Genomic DNA, 20,692 nt, shown 5'->3' on the forward strand with positions numbered 1-20,692 from the left:
GAAACTTTCAGTCCTGTCGTTAAAATGGGGACCATTCGCATTGTGTTGGGTCTAGCCATTAAATATGGATGGACCTTGAGCCAACTGGATGTAAAAAATGCTTTTCTGCACGGGGATTTAAAAGAAGAAGTTTACATGGAACAACCCACTGGATATGCAGAACGAGAAGCCAAAGAATATGTATGCAAGTTAAAGAGAGCACTCTATGGTTTGAAACAAGCCTCTCGTTCCTGGTTCGACAGTTTTTCTCTAGAGATACAACGGCATGGCTTCTCTCGGTCCCTTCTGGATCACTCATTATTTATTCACAATGAACAAGGAGTCACTACTTTACTATTAATATATGTAGATGACATCATCATCACAGGGAACTGTAAAAGTCACATTGAGAAGGTGAAGAAGTTATTAAATCAGAGATTTAAGATGAAAGATTTGGGAGAGCTGCGATATTTTCTTGGGGTAGAAGTTGATAAAAGAAATGATACACTCACCCTTACTCAGCACAAATACACGTTGGACATTCTCAGCAGAGCAGGCATGACGGATTGTAAGTCGTTGACAACTCCAAGTGTCATTCATCAGAAACTAAGTTCAAAAGAAGGGGACATATATGAAGATCCCACTAAGTATCGCAGCTTAGTTGGCATGTTGCAATATCTGACTTTTACTAGACCTGATATAGTATATTCGGTTAATCAGGTATCCCAGTTTATGCATGAACCTCATATGCCACATATGGAGGCAGTCAAACATATACTTCGCTACCTGAAGGGTACAATTGGTGATGGGCTGGTATACAAGAAAAGGGAATTAGATCCAGGCGGGGGCCATGAGGGCCATGAGATCGTCACCTATGCTGATGCTGATTGGGCGGGTGATCTAGACGAACGACGATCAGTATCCGGTTATTGCAGCTTCATTGGGCCAAACTTGATATCCTGGAGCAGTAGAAAACAAAAGGCGGTTGCTAGATCGAGCACTGAGGCTGAATACAGATCCATGGCCACTGCCACGGCCGAGGCTATATGGATAAGACATCTCCTGACAGAAATGGGAGAACCGATTGCTCGGTCACTGTTGTTGTGTGACAATCAAAGTGCCATCAACATGTCCTTCAATCCCATCCACCATAGTCGAGCAAAGCACATTGAAATAGATCAACATTTTATTAGAAAAAAGGTTGAAGATAAAGAGATTGAGCTTATGTATGTGCCAACTGAAAAACAAGTTGCTGACATTCTCACTAAAGGGTTGACGAAGGACAGATTTTGGTTTCTGAAAAGCAAGTTGTACATGGTTCAGCACCATGCACAACTTGAGGGAGGCTGAAAAGAAGTCATCACGGTGTAAATGTCTGACCCGATCCATTTATATATTGGATCGGGTCCAGACCCAATTAGTGTATATGTATATTAACATATTCAAAGGGGTATTTTCGTACCCTAGTTTTTATTTTCTTAATACATTAAATAGATCGATAGGGTCAGCCGATGATTGACTGAACCCCTTTCTCTAAAACCTCTCTCTCTCTTCTCTCTCTCTCCTCTCTCTCTTTCTCTGTGACAGGCACGGTGAGATAGAAAGCTCCTCGAAGTTCTTTTCTTTCACAACTTTCTTATCATCAGTAATACCAGACCTAAAAACAATATCAAAAGCAAATTTAGTCTGAGATAATAAATATCCTCTTGGAGAATAAGCAACTTCAATGCCTAAAAAATATCTCAACAAGCCCAAATCAGTCATTTCAAAATGATATTTAAGAAGTGTTTTGATTGTTTCAACTCCCTGTTTATCGCTTCCGGTGATGATCATATCATCCACATAGAGAAGAAGCACAATGATCCCTGCATCAGAATTCTTAATAAACAAAGCAGTGTCAGTTAAACAGAATTGAAAACCAATATCAATCATAACACGACTAAACCTATCATACCAAGCTTTTGGTGCTTGTTTAACTCCATAAAGAGCTTTTTCTAAGCGAAGGACTTTACCCTTAGGAATACTTAGACCAGGAGGGGGTTCCATATATACTTCTTCAACTAGCTTTCCATTTAAAAAAGCATTTTTGACATCCATTTGAAAAATAGACCATTTTTTGATAGAAGCTAAGGCAATTAAGGTTCAGACAGTAGTCATACGAGCCACCAGAGCAAAGGTTTCTTCATAATCAATCCCATATTCTTGGGCATAACCTTTGGCTACTAAACGGGCTTTATATCTTTCAAGAGTACCATCACTCTTGGTTTTAATTTTATAAACCCATCGACATCCTATAGTTTTATTCCCTGGAGGAAGATCTTGAATATTCCATGTAGAAGCCTTTTCAAGTGCATCTAATTCAGCTTTCATGGCTTCTATCCATTTGATATCATTTTTTGCTTGAAAATGTGGATGGTTCTTCATATGAGTAAATTAATGCAATAACTGCCCTATATGTGGGTGAGAAAGACTCGTATGATACAAACTTTCTTGGAGGCCTCGAGATTCGGGATGATTGTCTAGTTGGAATGTTAGAATATTTCTCAAGTGCACATGGAGGATTAGACTCTTGTCGCCTGGAATATTGAATACTAGTATCTCTATGAACTTCTTCATTTTCAACATTAAGATCAATAATTCTTTGATCATCATCAAAGTTACAGTCAAGGTCATATTCATCAGATGTTGATGTTAGATCTAGCAAAAAGGAGTACTCAGTGACGTCTTTTAATTTTCTAAAATCAAAGAAGCTCTCCTTTTCAAGAAAGGAAACATTTCTAGACACATATAGTTTATTATTTTTGAAGTCAAAACATCTATAACCTTTCTGGTTTTCAACATATCCTAAAAAGGCACAGGGAATCGCATGAGGGGAAAGTTTATCATTTTTGTCAGTAAATATGAAACATTTGCACCCAAATATTCTTAGTCTAGAGTAGTCTGGAGAAATGTTCATAAGTTTTTCAATGGGAGTGATATTTTGTAACGAAGAAGATGGCATTCTATTAATGAGATAGGTGGCAGTTAAGGCAGCTTCTGCCCAAAAGTCTTTCGGGACTTGATTTGCTATTAATAAAGTCCTAGTGGTTTCTATAATATGGCGATGTTTTCGTTCTGTCAGTCCATTTTGTTGAGGTATATAAGGACAAGATCTTTGATGTGTGATGCCATGCAATTTAAGATAATTTTGAAAATCTGTGGATAAAAACTCTCCCCTTGAATCTGTGCGAAAAATAGTAATATCATTTTGAAACTTGTTTTTAACCATATTATGAAAAGTTTGAAAGTATGAAAATACTTCAGACTTATGTTTGAGAAAGTACATCCACGTATGTCGGGAGAAATCATCGACAAAAATAACATAGTAAACAAATCCTCCTTTAGAAATTACTGGTGCAGGACCCCAAACATCCGAGTGTATTAATTCAAGTGGTCTTGAAGAGAAAAAGGTTCTGTTCTGAAATGGTAATCTTTTCATTTTGCCGAGAATACAATCTTTACAATCAAATGATTCAGAGTTACAAAATTTCCCTAGATTTGGAAAATGTTGGATTTTAGCTATATGTGGGTGACCAAGTCTCTTATGCCACAGTTCCAACTATATTTTTTGAATATTATAACAAAAAGCTTTTTTTGGCATTTCCAAAAAATCCATGTAATAGAGTCCTCCTTCTCTATGGCCTTCCCCAATCAGCTTGCCTGACTGACGATCCTGTACCTAGCAACCATGAGAAGAAAAAGAAATATTACACCCATAATCAGAAATTTGAGATACAGATAAAAGATTTAAATTTAATTTGGGAACATGTCTAATTTCTGGAATAAAAAAATTTTTGTTTTATAAATTTTTTTCAAAATTTCCTATTCCTTCTATTTCAAGAGAAGTCCCATCAGCAGTAAAGACCTTTGACACACTTGTTTTATTTTTAACACATTTGGATAGACTTTGATTATTTGGGGTCATATGAAAAGATGCACCAGAGTCAAGAAGCCAAGAAATTTTACCTAGATCAGAAAAAGATGAGGTTGTTGTGCCGGTTGAAGCTTCAGATGAGGAAGAGACACCGTTGATGAGAGGCTGAAGAATCTCCATTAGTTGGGCCAAGGAAACTGGTGCATCCTGATCTTTAGGCTCCGATCCAGCAATTGCAGCTCTTTTTTCTCTCAGTTCCTTAAGTTTGGGACATTGTGGCCTGTAGTGTCCCGGTTCATGACAGTGATGACAAATAACTTTCTTCTTATCATAGTCACCATTTTGTCGGTTAAAGTGAGGAGGCCTATATGATCAAACATGATTCCCTGGTCTAAACACGGCTTAAACGGAATCATCTTCAATTTTTAAAGAACCTTTCCGGAGACGATTTTCTTCCATTGTTAACTCTTCAATAGTTTCAACAATAGAAGGAATTTTTCCCCGGTGAAGTAGGGTCGATTTAGTGGTTTCAAATTCCGGCCTTAATCCAGTGATAAACTGGTAAAAATGTTCAGCATCGAGTTGTCTTCGGCACAATGCCACTTTGGTTCTAAAAGGGAAAGTTCTTCCCAAAGTTCGGACAACCCATTGTAATATTCACGAATAGTTTTGTCTCCTTGTGTCATCATTCGAACTTTTTCTTGGAGGTTGCACACGTGTGCAATATCTTTAAGGGAATACATATTCTTAAGGTATTCCCATGCCTTATCGGCATGATCAAATTTGGCAAGACTTGAGCATTTTTTAATGTCAACGCTATTGATAAGCCATGACATTATCTTCGCATGAGATATTCTCCATTCTTTCCATTTCTTTTCGTATGAGGCAATAGCCTTGATTTTCTCTTCTTCCGATAGAGGGACCTCTTTATCTCCCTCCTTTTTAGTAAGAGATAGCTTAGGTTCCGAATCGGAACCATCCACAATCCCCCATAAGCCTTTTCCCCATATATGGTGCTTCATGATTGAAGCCCATGTTACATAGTTCGTATCGCTTAGTTTCATAGGCATGATGGTGACTTTATCATTGTCATTCATCGATTACAAGGAGAGAAAAAATAGGGATAGAAGAGAAACAAGAAGGAAAATGAAAAAGAAAGAAAAAAAAATAATACAACAAGATGTGAAATCTTCTCCAATGAAGTGATAAAACACTTCTCTTCAAGTGGCGAACACTTTTGCAAACGGGCACGGAAACCGAGGCAGATTTTCCTCAAGATTTAGTACTTCCGCGGCTCTGATACCATGAAATGAAATGGGGATCTTCGAAACACGAGCTTAGATTAACAGGGGCAAGTGTCAAGAATGACACTAAAGCATAACCCTTAAAAAGGGTACAACTGGAAACAAAATAAAAAAAATGTATTCTTTATTGATATGAAAAACCAATTGCTTAAGAAGCATTGGAATAAAATACAAGAGGGGTTGCACCCCTTTATATACACAGCTGAAAGAGGACTCAATAGAGCTGTTGGGCACATTCCAACAGCTCTATTGCTAGTCAAGTCTGGACAGGACTTGACTAGCAAGAGTCATTCTAGTTCAAACTGAACTAGATGACATAAAGACAAAAAATAAAGGAAAAAAATTACAGAAAAGAAAGAAATGAAAAATGTATTTATATATATATATATATATAATAATATAATATTATTATATATACATATATGTACAATTTTACATTTTAACAGAAACAACCTACATGCAACAACCCCCAGGCTTTGAGGTTCAGGGGGAGTGTCAGAAAGTGTGCAAGTTGAAGAAGGCTATTTATGGCCTGAAACAGAGCCCTAGGGCATGGTTTCACAAATTATTTGAGGTAATGTCGGATTTTGGTTTTGTCAGGTCTGCTTCAGACCACTCCTTGTTTATCAAGAAAACTAGTTCTGGAATTGTGGTTATGGTGGTATATGTCGATGACATCATATTGACAGGAAGCAGTGCCCAAGATATTTTTGCAACAAAGGATCATCTTCAGAAACACTTTGTTACTAAAGATCTTGGTTCCCTCCGATATTTTCTGGGTATCGAGGTTGCGAGAAACAAAGAAGGCTTAGTTTTGTCACAAAGAAAGTATGTATTAGATTTATTAAAAGAGACTGGAATGCTAGGAGCGAAGCTTTCTAACATTCCTATGGATCCCAAAACTCATATGTTCGATGAGAAGTCTGAATATGTGGATAGTACCTGTTTTAGATCCTTGGTGGATAAGTTGTTATATGTGACAATCACTAGACCCGACATCTTATTCGTTGTCAGTAAAATCAGTCAATTCATGGATAAACCTACCAAAGTTCACAGGGATGCAGCTATGATGGTTCTTAGGTATTTAAAGTTATCTCTTGGTAAAGGACTGTTGTTTAAACAAAATTCTTCCTTGGACGTTGTTGCTTATACTGACGCAGATTATGCGGGATCTATTGAAGACAGAAAGTCAACAAATGGATTTTGTGTTTTTGTGGGAGGAAATCTAGTTACCTGGAGGAGTAAGAAACAAACTGTTGTAGCCAGGTCAAGTGCTGAATCTGAATACCGAGCTATGGCTCAGACCGCAGCTGAGATTATGTGGGTAAAATCAGTTTTGATCGACCTTCAGGTGAAAGTATCCCTACCTATGTTGATGGTGTGTGACAATAGGGCTGCTACATATATTGCAAACAATCCAGTCTTTCATAAAAGGACTAAACATATTGAAGTTGACTGTCACTATGTACGTGACTTGGTTCAGGCTGGTTATATTTGTACAGATCATGTATCTTCCGAAGATCAAGTAGCTGATGTTTTTACCAAGGCACTCGCAAGGCCTAGTTTCTCTCATTGTTGTGACAAGCTGAGCATGATTGATATCTATGCTCCAGCTTGAGGGGGAGTGTTAAGATTAGTCGTCTGAATTATGTATTATTCTTAAAATGTTCCTTTTTGATATTTAATATACAAATGAGGGACCCATATGTAATTTCTCTTTAGGCTAACCTCTATTTAAACTAGAGGATAGTAGCCCTAATGGATATAACGATTTTCCCTCTCTCTCTCTCTCTCTCTCTCTCTCTTGGTTCCTGAGTGCTCCATGAACAGTCGCAACAGAGCTCACGTCACCTCTCTCTCTCCAAAACTCAAATCACCTCTTCTTCAGCTCTTCCACCACCTCTGCCACAAAATTTGCCACCCAGTTGCCGATAAACTACCATGACATTGTCACCAGACAAATAGGTTTCAAAAAATCTCATCTTTGTCTCTTTTGTAATTAACTGTGGTATGACCTTGGTGGCAGGGTAAGTGAGAATGATGCAAAATGACACTTCTTGTTCCTCAAACTCTGGTTCGAGCGCTATAAGAAGGTCAATAACCATATCAATTTCCCTATGTTGGTCAAGAAGCCCTAGAGAAGTTTGACATGAAGTATACATCGCACACTTCATTTTTCACATTTTATTTGGCCTTCCATAAGTTCAAGGGCATCCCAAATTCTTTGCATATCCGAATAAATTTTTTTAATTGACTTATTTTCTTAACGCATGTTGCTCAATTCTTGAGTGAGTTGATAATGTCTTGCCTAATTCTCTTGCTTGTAGACTTGTCTGAGGTAGGCTCAAGCTTCTTTGGCTTCTTGAAACTTGGAGAAACTTATAACTATTCTTTGTTCTACTAAACCTAGAATCCAAGCCTTGACCCTTGCATTAATCACAAACTATTCCTCTATTGCTTTATCAAAATCGGCACCAATGGGTTTGGGTTTCACCTTTGAGTCATCCAAGTATCCTCCAAGCCCTTTCCCTACTATTACAGCTATCATAAAATCAGGCCAATATGCATAATTTGTCCCATCCAGCTTCACTGCGACAATCTGAATCCCCAACTCCATATTTCACACAATCTCAACTACACTTTAAAAAAGGCTGTACAAATCACAAAGAAACCACATTCCAGCAACACCAAACATATTGTATAATCAAACAATTTACAAGATTGGTCAAGAAGAACAAATTGGTCACAGTCACGAACAAGAACCAGTCAATCAATCCAGGAGATAAAACTGTTCCACACCAAGAACAACGAAATAGCATGAAAATCAACAACTGATTCGCCAACACTCACCACCACAATGCTTAGACACGCTAGAAGACAGTTAACAAGGTATATTCCTCTGTATAACAGAGATATACTCACAAAAACAAGCACCCGATATGTATTGATGCCTTCACAACACCAAAATCAAGTCACCGCTTCTATTGGATGCTTAAAAAAAACACAAGAGCTAGCAATAATCCTCTCAACACACCAAGAAAACTGTCACAGCAGCTTCCTACACCAAAAAGGACCCAAATAGGAATGATCTATGCCCCCAAGAACAAGTAAATCTGGTCAGATTTAGAGATTTCTAACCTCTGTCCAGATTTCACACTTCAGGAAAATCACAGAAAAAATCCTATAAAATCAGATACTGACCCAAAATGAATGAGGCTTGATCCACAAAACTCCTAAAATCAAACCTTCAAAACTCCCAACTCAGAAACGGAAAAACCTTAACTGAGGGTACAATTGTTCTTCTTTGGCCGATGTCAGCAAATCATGATTTCCGATGAGAGGTTTCAGTCCAGCTTCTTGTCCATCATGATCAGATGCTCCTTCTGGTCCCAAATATGGCTTTGATACCATATTCAAGCTCAAATATTAAGCCTGCAGCCATGAGACAAGAAGCAAGCACAAAGAGAGAAGAATACCCAAGAGTTCATCCATTTATCGTAGGGGTTGACCCCTCTATATAATTCCAAGGCAAACAAAAGAAAACATAAAAAGGTAAAAAATGCCCCTATTGCTGAACATGGTATCAGAGCCATACAAGCAATCAAAAGAGGAATTTCAGTGTGCTGGTGCAAGGGAGAAGGGAGCTTCATGTGGGGTCAACATAGCTTCTGCTGACGTCTTCTCGAAGGTGTCAACTTGTACGGTCATTACAGAATTTTGAGATTTGGTTTGGGGGTTCATGAGACTGAATTTACAAATTTTGTGAATACAAAATCTTGGCAGTTGGATACATATTTGAATTCTTATGAATTTTCCTGTATTTTCTGGATATGAGGGTGAACAATGTCTAGATTTGATAAAAATGCTTGGTCTGATTGCATGTGTGGGTTTTGGCACCTCTTAAGGGGTGGGTTATGGTTGTTTTTGCGTAAAGAGTAGATTGAATGTGGTTTTTGGTGGCTGAGATTGACTTTCTGTGGAGTTTTGATTGCTCTTTTGAAGGAATATTCGGGGTGGTAATCAGTATTTTGGGGATTTTAGCTCACTATGCTGGTTTATATGTGTTCTGTTGATTTTTTATCTGAATGCTCAATCTGTGGCATATTGGGTGTGCTTTTGTGCTAGTTTACATACAAACTGGGCATCGGTAGTTAAGAGTCCCTCTTGATTGTGATTTCAGCCAGTTAGTTTATCATGTTTGGGTCTTATATTGCAGTTTTGCCCTATACAGTGTATTGGGTCTTTGTGTTGTTGTGGTGTAACTGGGTGCAACAATTTGGAAGTGGGTATGCTGTGTCCATTTGTGTGGGTAGTTGAAAAGAGTTGTCATTAAAGTTTGGTGACTCGAGAATCTATCATATTAGGGTTGACCCGTTTGGGACAGCACAACCTATTTTGCTTGCTTTGTTGTTTCATTGTGTTTGTGCAACTTTGACTTTGTAGTTTGGGGGTTGAAGTAAGAATGGAGAAGGGAGATCCGATACAATTAACTCCAATAAAACTTGATGGGACCAACTATGCATTTTGGTCCGATTTCATGGTAGTGGAATCATGGTGACAAATCTCGCGAAAATATCACAAGAAATCACCTAAAAGTTAAAAATGGTAATTTCTTGCAATATTTTCAAATTCTCATGATTTTTTTGTCAGAAACATAAATATCGTGTTTTAAACGTGATATTTATGTTTTTATCGACTATTTATCGTAAAAAACTGCATGTTTTTTTTATTTTTAAACATTTTTATTTATTTTTATAAAAAATTTATATATTTAATTTAATTTTTATTGCCATGATTTACAATTTTTTTTCTCAAGTTTTTGGCTGCTAAGATTTTGCTGCTTTTTTACTTTTGTCACTATGGCGGTGATTGAAGGAAAAGATTGTGAGGGTATCTTGATGGGACTAGTGTGAAGCTTAATGCAGGTGATTCAAATCAAGAGGCTTTGTTGAAAGAATTAAAGATGAATAATGCTGAAGTGTGTTAAAATATGTAATCTCATAGGCTTGTAGTACCTTTCTATTTTTCCTAGTTAGTTTTTAGTTTAGTTAATCTTAGTTAGAACATAACTAGAATTAGGCTAGTTTTTTTGTTTTTGGACCTTTTTAAGCCTTCACCTTTTTGACTAGTCAAAAAGGTGCTTTTTGTCTAAAGTCAAAAAGCATCTTTCAAGGGAGCCGTTAGACTCCCAACAGCTCTAATAGAGCCGTTGGGAGTCCAACGACTCCCTTGAAGGCTTTTCATTCTTCTCTATAAATATGGGGACTATTTCCCCTTGTATTTTATGGTTTTTGTGGGATTGTATCCAAAGTTAATAAAATTCTTTTTCTTTTGAATACCCTTTTTGGGTAGTGTGTGTTCTTATGCTTGTATGAACCCTTGTGGTTCTTGTAACCTCTTCGTGAGTGTGTGGTGAAGAGATAGTTTGGTTGTGAGTTTCATTTTCTTTCAAAGTGAAGTAATGGATTTTTGGTTCCGTAGAACCAAGGATTGCAATGAATATGTCTAAATTTTAGGAAGCCAAGGATGCATGGGGCTATCTGAAGCAGGTGTACATGTAGGAAAATTGGGCCTCACAGTATCAGTTAATGCAAAATTTGAGGTCATTTTACAAGAAATGTGATAAATGTAAGGATTGTAAGGTCTGTATGGATGTTGAAACTCAAGCTAAGGAGATTGTGAGGGTGATAGAGTTTCTTATAGGACTTTGTCCTGAATTCGACAATGTAAGAAGTGCCATAATTCACTGGACATTCCTCCTTCCTCTTAGTCATATCCTGCTAGTGATTCAGTTATGGTTGCATCTAAGTAGTCAATTTCTTATAGTGAGCCCAAGATTGGAACATCCAAGAATGACATGTGTGGTGTGCGATGTCACTACTTCAAGGACATGGAGCACATGATGAAGTCATGTCTAATACTAAAGAGGAAGAATGTGAAGATGGGCAGAAGTGTTACTATGTCTGGTGGAGAGAAGAGTGTAGGGTGTAGGGAAGGATGATGAGAACATATTTGTGGCTGTCTCCTCCTCCTCTGATGTTTAGGCCTCTGTCTTCCAGGCTCGATCAACTGACACAACAAGTCCAACATCTTCTTTCACTATCAGTCTCATCCAGTTCAGCTACTTCTTTTGGTACCTTTGGTTGTGTTTATGCAAGTATTCCTAGTATTGGTTCTGGTTGGTTGATAGACTCAGGAGCGTCATGTAATATGACCTCTGATTTGTCTATACTAACCAATTGTAGGCCTTTTGCACATCAGATGACTCTCTCATGGATATCTCTAAAGTTGGTTCAATTACTTTTGATTTCAATCCTTCTAAAAAACTCAATGTATCTAAAGTTTTTTTGGTTCCTTCCTCTTGCCATAAACTTACTTTCCATTGGTCAACTTAGTCAATTCAATTGTGATGTAACTTTTACTCCTGATTGTTGTTTTGTGCAAGATCAGTCGTTAGGGAAGAAGATTGGGACTGGGCATAGGCAAGGTCATCTATACTTCCTTGACCATTTGGATCAGAATTCTAGTGGAGAAAATATGTGAAGTGTGAGTGCTGCAATTTTGGAAGCTTCAGTTTTATGGCATTAGCGTCTTTGATGTGTGACTAGTTCTAGGCTGCAATATATGTTGTCCTTAGGGGTCTTGGGTAGTAAGTGTACTTGCCGTGTTTCTGATGATAGGTGTTGTGAGAGCTGTAGGTTGTCTAAAAGTTATGCTCTCCCTTTCAGTCTTAGAGAAGTTGAGTCTAATAGCCTTTTTGAGATTATTTACTATGATGTTGGATTCATGTATTTTGTAACATTTATTGATGATTTTACTAGATATACATAGATACATTTTATGAAAAACATGAGTGAATTATTTGACATTTTTAAGAAATCTTATGTGTATGTGAGACTCAATTTTCCGCCAAGGTGAAGACCAATGTTTTAAAACCCAGTAACTCATCACTCGGCTCGTCCTTGAGTGACTCGTGACTCGGCCGGGTCAACTCGACTGAGTCATGTTAACTTTTATTTTATATAAAATATATAAATATATGTATATATTATCTGTATTTTATAGTATTTTACCAATATATTATATATAATATACATTATATGATATTTTTTTATAATATATTTAGTGTAGAATTGTATTAATACATGTATAATCATATTTTTATATATAATATACATAATATTTATATTATATTTCATATAATGTACATAATATTATATAAAATATGTTATATATGTATATATATGAATGACTCGACGGAGTTTTGTTAAAGCCAGGTCACACCTGGTTTTTGACCCAGTGACTGGGCAATCTGGGTCGAGTCAACCGAGTTGCCAGGTCAACCCGGTGAGTTTTTAAACTATGGTGAAGACCCTGTACTTAGATTCAGGGGGAAAATATGTGGGGTATAACATGCATGAATTCTTAATAGAAAAAGGTATTGTGCATAAAAGATCTTGTCTCTACACCGCAGAACAAAATGGAGTGGCAAAAATAAAAAATAGGCATATCCTAAAGACCACTAGAGCTTTGTTGTTTAACGGTGGGATGTCCAAGGGGTTCTTGGCAGAGGCCGTGGGAGTTGTAGTCTATTTGATAAATAAGATGCCATCCAAGGTTATTGCGAAGAATTCACCATACAAGAGGTTGTTTAGCAAAAAACCTAATTATGACTTGTTGAAAGTGTTTTGTAGTACTTGTTTTGTATTTGTCCCTCCCCAACAGAGAGATAAGTTGTCTCTCGAGTCAGTCAAATGTTGTTTTATTGGATATCCTGAAGGGCAAAAAGGCTGAAAACATTTAGATCTTGTGAGCAAGAAGGTTTAGACTTCTAGACATGTAAGATTCTTGGAATACCTGTCATATTACAAGAATAATTATCAAGTTGAAAGTTCTGAGTCGACATTTTCCTTCTCAGTACCTTTCACAAAAGATGCAGAAAAGATAAGGATAAGGAATGAGTTACTTATAGTAGAAGGTTATTAGGTGTTCATTCTCAGTCTTTTCTTGAGCAACATGATCCGGAAGGTGAATCTCTGCTAGAGCCAAGTCCCAATGCTTCCCAGGCCGATCCTAGTAAGCAAGCACTTGTACCTTCTTCCATTACACAGGTGCATAGAAGCTCTAGACCTTCCATTCCTCCTCATTTTGTTTCTTATGAATCTTTCTCTACTATTCATCAAGCTTTCTTATCCATGATTCAGTCCTTTAATATGTCAAAATCTTATGTTGGAGCTTAAAGAGTTAGAAGCATTGGACAGAATGAAAGCTTAGGAATTAGTCAAATTGCCAGAAGAGAAGAATGTAATTGGATGTAAATGGGTATATAAAATCAAGACTAGAGTTGATGGTTCGATAGAAAGATATAAGGCTCGACCTGTGGCGAAGGGTTATAGTCAGCAGTATGAGATAGATTTGCTGAGACTTTTTCTCATTGCTCATATGACAACCATCAAGACCTTGTTAGCAGTTGCAGCTGTCAGAAGATGGAACTTGTAGCAGCTAGATCTCAAAAATGTCTTTTTGAATGATGATTTGAAAGAGTAAGTATACATGGAGTTATCTTAGGGCGGGTAGAGTGTGGAAGTTAAAGGGAGCTTTGTATGGGTTGAAGCAAGCTCTAATAGCTTGGTTTGATAAGTTCAGCACTGCAGTTATAAGATTGGGTTTTAAGCAGAGTTTTCATGGTCCAACATTATTTGTAGCATCCTCTACTAAAGGGCTGTGTATATGGATGATAAAGTCATAGACTCATAATTGATAATGTGAAATCTCAGTTGACAGAAAACTTTGAAATGAAAACTTGGGAAAGTTGAAATACTTCTTGGGGCTAGAAGTTGCATACTCTCAGAGAAGGTATTTTTTGACTCAACATAAGTATGCAGCTGAGTTGATAGGTAAAGCAAGGCTGACAAAAGACAAGAAGCAAGTGAACACTCTTATGAAAACCAAAACTTTGAAATGAAAACTTGGGAAAGTTGAAATACTTCTTGGGGCTAGAAGTTGCATACTCTCAGAGAAGGTATTTTTTGACTCAACGTAAGTATGCAGCTGAGTTGATAGGTAAAGCAAGGCTGACAAAAGACAAGAAGCAAGTGAACACTCTTATGAAAACCAACTACAAGCTAAACCATTCAGATGGTGAACTTCTCGATGATCCTACAATATACAGGCAGTTGATAGGGAGTTTGATTTACTTAACCATCTCCAAGCTGGATATTACCTTTGTTGTGCATGTAGTGAGTCAGTTTATGAGTGCACCTAGATAAGCTCACTTGACAACTGTGTTGAGAATTATTAGATATATCATGGTTACCAGTCCAGGAAGTGGGAGCGGGAAGCGATACAGGAAGCAAAAGCAGGAAGTGGGGCACTTTCAAAATTTTAGGAAGCAGAAAGCGTGAGACGTAAGAAGGTAGGCGTTGCACCCATTGAAAATAAGATGAGAGAGAATCGTTTACGGTGGTTTGGGCATATTCGGCGAAGTCCTAATGATGCTCCAGTTAGAAGGATGGAGAAATGGGAAAATATATTAGTTAAAAGAGGTCGGGGTAGGCCTAGGAAGACATGGATGGAGATGATAGAAAAGGATATGAATGCTTTGAACCTCACCGAGGACATGGCATTGGATAGAAATGATAGGAGGAGAAGGATTCATGTGGAAGACCCAGAATGATTTTCTTTTTTGGTTCATATCGCTGACCCCAATTGTTTTGGGATGAAGGCGTAGTTGTTGTTGTTGTAGAAAGCGTGAGACGATTTAAAAATGAATCAAGAATCATCTCGGAAGCGACAATGGAAGCGAGGGGGAAGCGAAAAAAAAATAAAAATACAAAAAAAATGAAAAAAGGGGGGAAGCGTGCTTCCCATAAATGGGAAGCTTGTTTCCTATAAATGGAAAATGTGCTTCCCATAAATGGAAAATGCGCTTCTCAGTGCGATGTTTTGTGCTTCGGGAAGCGCGCTTCCCCACTAGGTTAGGCGCTTTCGGTAACTCTGAGATATATTAAGAGTACAATGCATTAAGCATTATTCTTTTCTTTTATGCTTCATCTTCATTAGAGCTGAAAGCATATTGTGATGCAAACTTTGGGGGAGTATCCATGACGGGCGTTCTACTACCAGATTTTCTATATTCTTGGGAAGACTCCTTGATATCTAGATTGGAACCGCTAGTCAGATAGTATATTGCTTTACTAAGTATTTGCCATTAAGGACATTCCAATCATTTTCTTTTTAAGCATGGGATGATTATGTTCTCATCACATCAAGCTTGAATGGGAGTGTTAAGGAATGTAATATGCATCTTACCAATGTATGTATGCTACCCTCATTTAAGGTGTATATATGCTTATTGTAGAGAGGTATTTTTGTAATATAGCCTTAGGCATTATAGTCAAATTTTTTTTGTGTGTAACGTTAAGGGGACGTCCCCTTTTATTAGCCTCATTCTTTTGAATCTAGTGAAGCTTTGTTATCTTCTTCATTGTGCATCTCCTTCTTGCCTCTCTTGTGCATCTTGCTGAACAGTGATCATCAGGTGATGGTTTGATTCAGGGCGCAAACCACACAAGAGGCATCTGTTAGCCAAAGATAAGTCTGTCAAGGGTGAGAAGTCTATCTTCACAACAGAGATGTAGAGTCCACGCGGCTCTAGGATGGTGTAGGGAAATCCATACAAGATTGTGTGTCACTCCTCAACTAGGTGCTTGACACGGTTGTCATTCCAAATCATCTTTCTAGTGAGGTGGTTCGCTGGACTTCCTTTTCAGAGGATTTGATCCAGTTTGTTGTTCAAGGAGATAAGTTCCCTCCTACTTGATAGTCTGCAAGGTTTTGGGAGACTGGACTAAAAATCTGCTGGTATGCCAAACCAAGGTCTTGGTTCATAACTTCATGAATCCAAATATGGTCAGACCACGGCTCCAGCCAAAATCTGACCCTCTCACCATTATTTACTTTCCATGACACATTGGCTTACTAGCTTCCAGCCCCAAGAGCCACAATGTCCTATCGATTCTGTCCATAAACTCCTTTGGCAGTCACTTGGCTTGGATAAAGGAGGCCCATAGCAAGTTGCTTGTGAGAGTGCCGAGTCCCAAGAAAGCCAAGTTCACCTTATTCCACATGGATAGCTTCCAAATGCCTACCTCATCTTCCGATCTAGGGCGACATAGCTTGTCCCAGCTGATTAAGTGAGCATGGGAAGCCTCATCTGAGTGATTCCATAAGAAAGAGCAAAAACATCTTTCTAGCAACAGGAGTCTATCCCAGAATCCTGAAACAAAGGAGCCAATGAAGCGGGAGACTAGATAGAACGTACCTAATGAGACATAATCGCCCAACGTAGGAAAGGAACCTAGCCTTCCAGCCTGCTAGTCTTTGAGTGACTCTAAGAACAATACTGTGACATAGAGCTTCCCCTGGAAGAGGGGGTGCCCCAGGTAGGTGATTGGAAGGGTTGCAATAGGCCACCTAAGGATCGAAGGGTCGAGCTAAGTCTCTTCACCTTATCACTCAGAATATTCATGGGGATGAATTGTGACTTAGTGGTGTTGACCCTCATTCCTACGTTGGACTCAAAATCTGTTAGTGTGTCCTGCATAGCTTTCAATGACTTGCTGGTAACACGGCTGAAGAAGATTGCGTCATCTGCATAAAACAGTGAGTGAATGGTAGGACCATATTTGACCAACTTCGGTGCAATCGGTTTCCCACTGCTAACATCATGCTCTATTCGTCTGCCCAAACATTCCATAACCACGAGGAAGAGGCAGGGGATATGGGATCCCCCTGCTTTAACCTGTGCAAACTGGCAAAAAACTCACCCGAGGACAGCAGAGGAGGCAGTGCTGATACAGACCATCACTTTACTGATCCAGTCATTCGGGAAACCAAAAACATGCATGGCCGCTTGGAGAAAGCCCCAGTTGATTCTATCATATAGGCTTTAACCATCTCCAATTTAAGGTATAAGGTCAGTGTCCGCCTAGACGTGATGGAGTCTAAGACTTCATAAGCGAGTAGGGTGCTTTCATAAATATTCCGATCCCAAAGGAACGCTCCCTAGCAGCATGATATCACCTGTGTGAATATTGGCCTCACGGCCTACCATGACTTTAGTGATCACCTTATATAAGAAATTACACAGAGTGATCGGTCTGTACTAGTTGAAGGTGTTTGCTCCTTCCTTAGGGATGAGCACAATATGGGTGTGGTTGAGCTTATACACCAATCTACCTTTCCGAAAAAGTCTTTTATTGCCTTCGTAACGTCTACACCCACCACGTCCCAAAAGATTTGTAGAAACATCCAGGAAGGCCATCCGAGCTAAAAATGGCCAATCTAACCTCTTCATTGGTGACTAGGGTGAGGAGGTAGTTTGCCTCTTGGAAACCATGAGACCTGAAGCCATCCTGTATGGAACCCGTGGCCTGCTCCCTCGAAAATAGTCTCTGGAAGTATTGCTTGGCTGCGGCTTGTATACTGGTGAAGTCTCTTATGGTCGCCGTCTCTATTTCAGTGATATTGTTACGTCTATGCCGCCCTTGCACTAAAGCATGGTAAAAGGCCATATTTGTGTCTTCTTTACGCAGCCATCAAATTCTGGATTTCTGCTGCCAGAATGATTCTTCAAGATGGAGGGCATGTGTGAGGAACGATCGAATCTCACTGAGACGCTCTCCCCCATCTTCATCTCCCTGCTCAGCAGCTATTTGAGCTTCTTGCAATTCAGAATGAAGAAAAGCTACCCTGACGTTTACATCCCTAAAGACCTCTCTGTTCCACCTACGAAATCTGAACTGAACTTCGATTTTGCGGATCAATCTCAACATAAGACACGCTCCCATCTGGACTCCCCAGCACTTTTCCACCAGATCCTTTCATGTGGGGTGCCCACATCCGAAAGAACCTGAATGGCTTTGTGACAGAGAGAGGAGGTGCAGCAGTCTGTAGGATTGGCAAATTATCTGAAGTGGAACGGGGCAGGAGCTTCAAGGAAGAGCTGGGATCAACTTCCCTGGGCCATGCTTGGTTATAGTGGATGAGCCGTTCTCCTTCCTGATTGTTTTCCCAGGTGAAGACACCCAAAAAACACGTGGAATATGCAAACTATGAAATTGAAAATCAGAGTACACAAGCATTTATATCTGCAGGATTGAGTTATGACTAACTACTTAATTGCCTTGAGGGCTGCTTCAAGCTGCGAACATTTGCTTATGCCTGCTGCCCCAAACCAACTCCTCTATCAGCTATTACCTGCATTGCATTTTACAAGAAATAAAATAAGATGATGTAAACAAGTTACAGAGTCATCTTCAACCACATTTGAAGATTTGTTCTTTTTAGATTCAATCGATTCACAGAATAATAAATAATAAAACGGAAAATGACTGCCTGACATTGAACTCAGGTTGAAAAATAGATGCATATTTTTTTGCTGCCATCTAGATTAAAACATACATTTTCCAAGAGTTACCTCAATCTTTTTGTTCCAGACTACCCCTTTACATTGCACACTTGTCGACACTGCAACGTTAAATTGACTTTTAGACTAATCATAAAGAATTGTGCTTCTCAAAATGAAGATCACAACAAAAGTCCGAGATGAAATAGTGTCTGCAGGCTTCAATGTCTCAAACAGATAACTGGCAATTGCTATCTTCAATCCGATACAGATCCCTTTTGTGTGGATTTGTCATTGCTTGACATCTTACACATTCAGCATGTTGCTAATTATTTGACTCAGCCATGCATACACCAAAATCTTACTATAAGATATTTACACTCATTTATTCTCTTTGATACGTGCCTTCAGATTCTTCATAGAAGCAGCTTATTGAAAAACTTAGTAACACATGATTTCATGAAATGCATGGCATGTCACCATGTAACTTGTGGAGTAAACACTACCATTTGGTATTTTCTAGTCCAATCTGGGCTTCAACCTTGTTCAAACGCTGTCGCCATCTAATACCCATGCTTTAAATAATAGGGGTTAAAATGGGAGATAAATCACCTCTATGCTGACACATTTAAATTTTCTTAATGGACAGGTAACACTGGAAGCAGAAGTGACAAATAAGGGTGCCTTGGCTTTATATGGTCGTCTGGGCTTTATTCGTGCTAAGCGGCTCTATCGATACTATCTGAATGGTGTCGATGCATTCCGCCTGAAACTGCTCTTCCCACGACCTGATATGAATCCCTTGCTCATGTTAAATGAGGATGAATACAGCGAAGCAGCTCTGCACGAATCGACACAGGAAGGCCATCATCATCCTCATCCTCATGGAAAATGTGCTGAGCATTGTGGTGATGGCCCTGGTTGAGCTTCAACTGAATGCACATCTGATCTGACAGCCAATACTATCTTTGTATTTCTTTGCACTCGGGAGAAAAGAACGTTCGCTTGTAATGTGGCTTTCTTCTCAATTTTCATCTCAAAGTTTTCAAGTCTCTCTCGACATCGATCTGAAAAATAGTCTATTGTAATGTAACCGAGGACTTGAACAGGAAATAATCATGCGACTCCTACATGACTAAACTAGTTCATATGAGAAACAAAACTATCCAAACAAAAATATCTGAATTCATGACCTTGGCACAAGTCAGTAACGACCCCAACGAATATCTGAATTCATGACCTTGTCACAAGACATTTGACTCAGCTCACATCACAAGGTCCAAGCCCCCCAACTGAATCGCAAGTCTCAAGATGGATTGTTCGTTCGGTTGTATCAGACATGAATGTAGGATTGGCTTGACAATGGATTTATTCAAAATATACATCATCTTCGGGATATCACTACCAACGCACCCCTATATTTTTTTGACGTAACTGTATATATTATGTTTGCCCCAAGGGAGTTTGTTACAGCGGGGTGGGGCCTTGGCCACTAGATGGATGGTCAAGGTTAGACTCCCATACTCCTCTCAGAACAAGCCGATGCCCAGCATAGAAGTTTTATGCCACCGGCACAATGACCGTATGTATGGCAGGTTGATCCAGTGAGACCAGGCTTTTGTGTCGGGTGCTTCGGATTATAAATCTACAAAAACTGTATCAGAGGGAGACCAACCCTACCCATCTAACTGAGTTCAGAACACACAAAGTCTAACCGGAAGTGTTAACAGCCTGATCAGCCAAATTAGGTTGAGGGCAGGTTTTTTAAAGTAATAGCAAAAAGTTCTGATTACAAGAAAATTCAGCTGGGAATCCTAATGATTACATTTCCCTCTTTAAATGAAACAAACATCAAATCATCATGGTGAGAAAGTGCTGGCACCACCACCTACAATTTTTTGTCCTTTCATACCTCCCCCAATATGAAGTAGATCAGGTCATGCTGAACATGAGAGTTTTTGCCTCCCTCGATATGAAGGAAGTAGATCAGGTCATGCTGAACATGAGAGTTTTTGCTCATGTTAACATCGTGGCCGTTTGTTTGCATTTTGGATGAATGCCACGTGGTTTTGTTGACTTTTGAGCTTT

At 38.8% G+C, this 20,692-nt stretch overlaps 1 protein-coding gene across 1 annotated transcript in view; it reads left to right on the plus strand.

The window, feature by feature from the left end:
• The window catches only part of LOC149811339 (N-alpha-acetyltransferase MAK3-like), a 52,663-nt gene extending 32,882 nt beyond the window's left edge, over positions 1-19,781 (plus strand). The window contains exon 4 of the mRNA XM_089993560.1: positions 19,254-19,781. Coding sequence (XP_089849686.1) covers positions 19,254-19,529 — 276 coding nt within the window. The 3' untranslated portion in view covers positions 19,530-19,781. The remainder of the gene's footprint in view (positions 1-19,253) is intronic.
• The last annotated feature ends 911 nt before the right edge of the window (positions 19,782-20,692 follow it).

Source organism: Nuphar pumila, chromosome 17 (genome assembly GCF_984573655.1).
Source record: "Nuphar pumila chromosome 17, dmNupPumi1.hap1.1, whole genome shotgun sequence".
Taxonomy (NCBI): Eukaryota; Viridiplantae; Streptophyta; class Magnoliopsida; order Nymphaeales; family Nymphaeaceae; genus Nuphar; species Nuphar pumila.